This window comes from Zea mays, chromosome 6, assembly GCF_902167145.1.
Source record: "Zea mays cultivar B73 chromosome 6, Zm-B73-REFERENCE-NAM-5.0, whole genome shotgun sequence".
Lineage (NCBI taxonomy): Eukaryota > Viridiplantae > Streptophyta > Magnoliopsida > Poales > Poaceae > Zea > Zea mays.
In genome coordinates, this window is record NC_050101.1 from 145,104,249 (window position 1) to 145,107,257 (window position 3,009).

Sequence of the window (3,009 nt, forward strand, 5' to 3'; positions counted from 1 at the left end):
GTGCCAAGCCTGTTCTGGCAATCAGAACAACTGGATTTTCTTAGGACAGGTTGATTGTTGATGTGTTATGTTACCTGAGTGATAGCGTATGCCATGGTGGAGTACAAGCCTGCCGCCTTTTCACGGTAGAGCACAACTCTCTCCATTGCCACCACCGGCTGTAGGATGCTGCAATTCATGAAACCCAGGAACAATGGAGTACAAGCCTGCCGCCTTTTCACGGTAGAGCACAACTCTCTCCATTGCCACCACCGGCTGTAGGATGCTGCAATTCATGAAACCCAGGAACAATGCCGATCCATATACGATTCCAAGTATGTTGAATACGTCTTGCTCATCCTTGCTGTTGCACAAAGAAATACATGTTAGATCTTGATTGGGGCATAAAAAAATAATTTAATAGTCATGAAAGATAATAATAATCCGATTACATGCTTGAGCCAATTTTCCAGAATACAATTCCAAACATGATTGAAACAGCAAAAGTGTTAATGAACCGGACAACATTGTTTTCTGAGTTTTTCGAGTATGCACAACTTTGCTTCCACAAACATGCCACACATTGTGTCGTAAAGTTTTGCCAATAACCCTGAGGAAAATACAGAGCATCTGTGTTTGGTTCTGGTTGTTCCAATTCATCAATTAGAACCCTGTTCTCCCTGCAGGTGCCACCAAGAATTTAATTAGATTGACTTCCATCTTAGGCCATGTTTGTTTTTTCCAAATCCATGTGGATTGAGGGGGGAATAAATCCATAGCTAATAAAAATCTACCTCAATCCACTCCAATACTCCTCAATCCACATGGTTTAAGTACAAAATGAGCAAGGCCTTATTGTTTGTACCAACTACTAAAATAAAGTTATTCGTAGTTTTACAGCTGTACTATTGGGTGCACCTGTACAGGTAGGAATTGCAAAAAATTTCTGCATAGTCCACTCCAATTTCATATTCTGTTATGTGTGAACTGATGTCTAACATCCATGTTGCTGGGTTTTGTCCCTTGTTTATTTTAGGAACGCCTGGTATGGCCTGTTACAAAGTAATTTTCAGTATTTTCTTCTCTCTGCATCTTTCAAATATAAACGTCTATCTTAGGCAATCTTACCTCAAAATACTTTATCATGTTGCTAGAGAGTGGACCTACCGAACCACTGTATATGAGCTGGCCGCCTCTTTTCATAAGCAGAAGCTGAAATGGAACAAATTTAATTTAAAACTTAGGATGGTAATTCCGTAGTGCCTATACGTACTTGTATAAAAGAAAGACTAGTTTATCATGTAGTTCTTTGATTGTCTTCTACTTTAACTTACAACTGTATTTTACAACTTCATTCATACTTGATTATAGGGTAGTAGGGCACAACGGCATGGACGGTGGGTGTACTGCCTAGAGAAAACAGAGACCATGCAGTCAGTACACATTCATCTGTAATTAGTAATTCATACAAAATGAAGAGCAACCAAGGAAGCAAAATAAGACTATTCAACACAATTGCCAAATAAATATATAAAGACAAGGGGACTGTGATACTTGATTATAGGGTAGTAGGGCACCTAGTTTGCTCAATCGGCTAGGAAGAATACTGCTGAGTGCTACTGCTTCTGATGAGACCGAAGCCTGAGTGATCTGCTACTTTTTTTTGTGACAATGCAGTTCAAAGTACCACCCAATAATGGTGTCAGTTATATGAAAATGTAGTTCAAACTTCAAAGGCTGACAACAACCAATTCATAGCAGAGAACGACCAACCCAACTGCAAGCATTTTTATGCTAAACTGGATGTATGAACCCGTTGGTATGTTGTTGTTTTAAATCTGTGTACAACTAAATCCATGCAAGCGTTCACTAATTATGAATCAAAATATCTATGTGCATCTAAACAGAAATGTGGAGATGTGTATAACCAATTTAGAACATTGAAGTTAGAACATCTGAGCTTTCAACAATCAATAGAGTACAAGACACACAGAGTATCTGTATAGTAAGAACAGCATGAGATATGAACCTAAGAGCTTAAATAGAATCTTCACTGAACAATGCTCCGAAGTTTACACTTTTGACCTGTTAGGACTAATCTTGTCATGTATGGATGAAGAGCAACATGAAATCAGTGTTAGTAGAATCCTAGCTGCTGATGGTCTTTTGTTAGTGGGTCAGCCTACTCTAGTCTTCCTCTTAGTTTCTTGGAAAGCCACTAGCCACTAGGGCTGTTTTCTTACTCTCTTTTCACCTATAAATAAGAAGTAAAGGCACCAGCAAGCAGCAGCCCAACAGAAGTTGGAGCTATGTGAGCCAGATAGAGAAGATATGGCTTGATTGTGAAGATCAAGCTAGTGTATGGTGTGTAGTAAGCTAGTGTTTATGTGTAGCTTGGTAGTGAAGATTTGACACCCAATCGGTATTCGAAACCTCAATACATCACCAGCAAGATAACAGGAACCGAAGCAAGCTTACGCGAGACTCACCTTTGGGGCCGAGGGTGACACTGACGGCGTCGGCGAGCTTGTCGATGCCGGCGGCGAGCCCACGGCGGCAGGCCTCGCCCAGGCCCGACCAACCCGGCGCGGATGTTGCCAAACGTCGCGGCCTTCGCGGCCCTACACGCCGATGCAGGGAGCACGCCTGTACGGGCCACCGCCCTTCGTCCCCACCGGCGCGGTCGCAGACCAGGCCCCCGGCATGTCCTGGCGGCACAGCCGCCCCTCCCAGCTGGAGTCGAACGACGTCGATATGACCTTTGGGCAGCAGCTTCTGGGATGAAGACGAGAAGGCGCTGTGGGGGGAAGGAAACGGCGCCGGGAGGCAGAAGGCGAGGCAGGCGGCGGCAGAGGAATCCTCTCGCCTGAGTGCCAGTGGTGGGGGACGGGGGCGGTGGCGAGAAGGGAAGGGGGCGGTGGCGAGATGGGCCCCTAGTGGGCCTTAGGGTTAGGGAGGGCCTTAGGGTTAGGGAGGATTTTTCTTTTTTTATTTATTTCGAAATACATTTTTAAATTACTCAAAAATTCA

General features: G+C 43.9%; 1 protein-coding gene across 1 annotated transcript; it reads right to left on the reverse strand.

Annotated features, from left to right (window-relative positions):
* Positions 1–212: 212 nt before the first annotated feature.
* Positions 213–1,296, reverse strand: LOC109940629 (ABC transporter G family member 45-like). Its single transcript, XM_020540226.2, has 3 exons — positions 1,108–1,296; positions 898–1,031; positions 213–659 (listed from the first exon to the last, which is right to left on the reverse strand). The coding sequence occupies exons 1-3, from the start codon at positions 1,180–1,182 to the stop codon at positions 428–430; spliced, it is 441 nt and encodes a 146-aa protein (XP_020395815.1). The 5' UTR covers positions 1,183–1,296; the 3' UTR covers positions 213–427.
* Between the last annotated feature and the right edge of the window lie 1,713 nt (positions 1,297–3,009).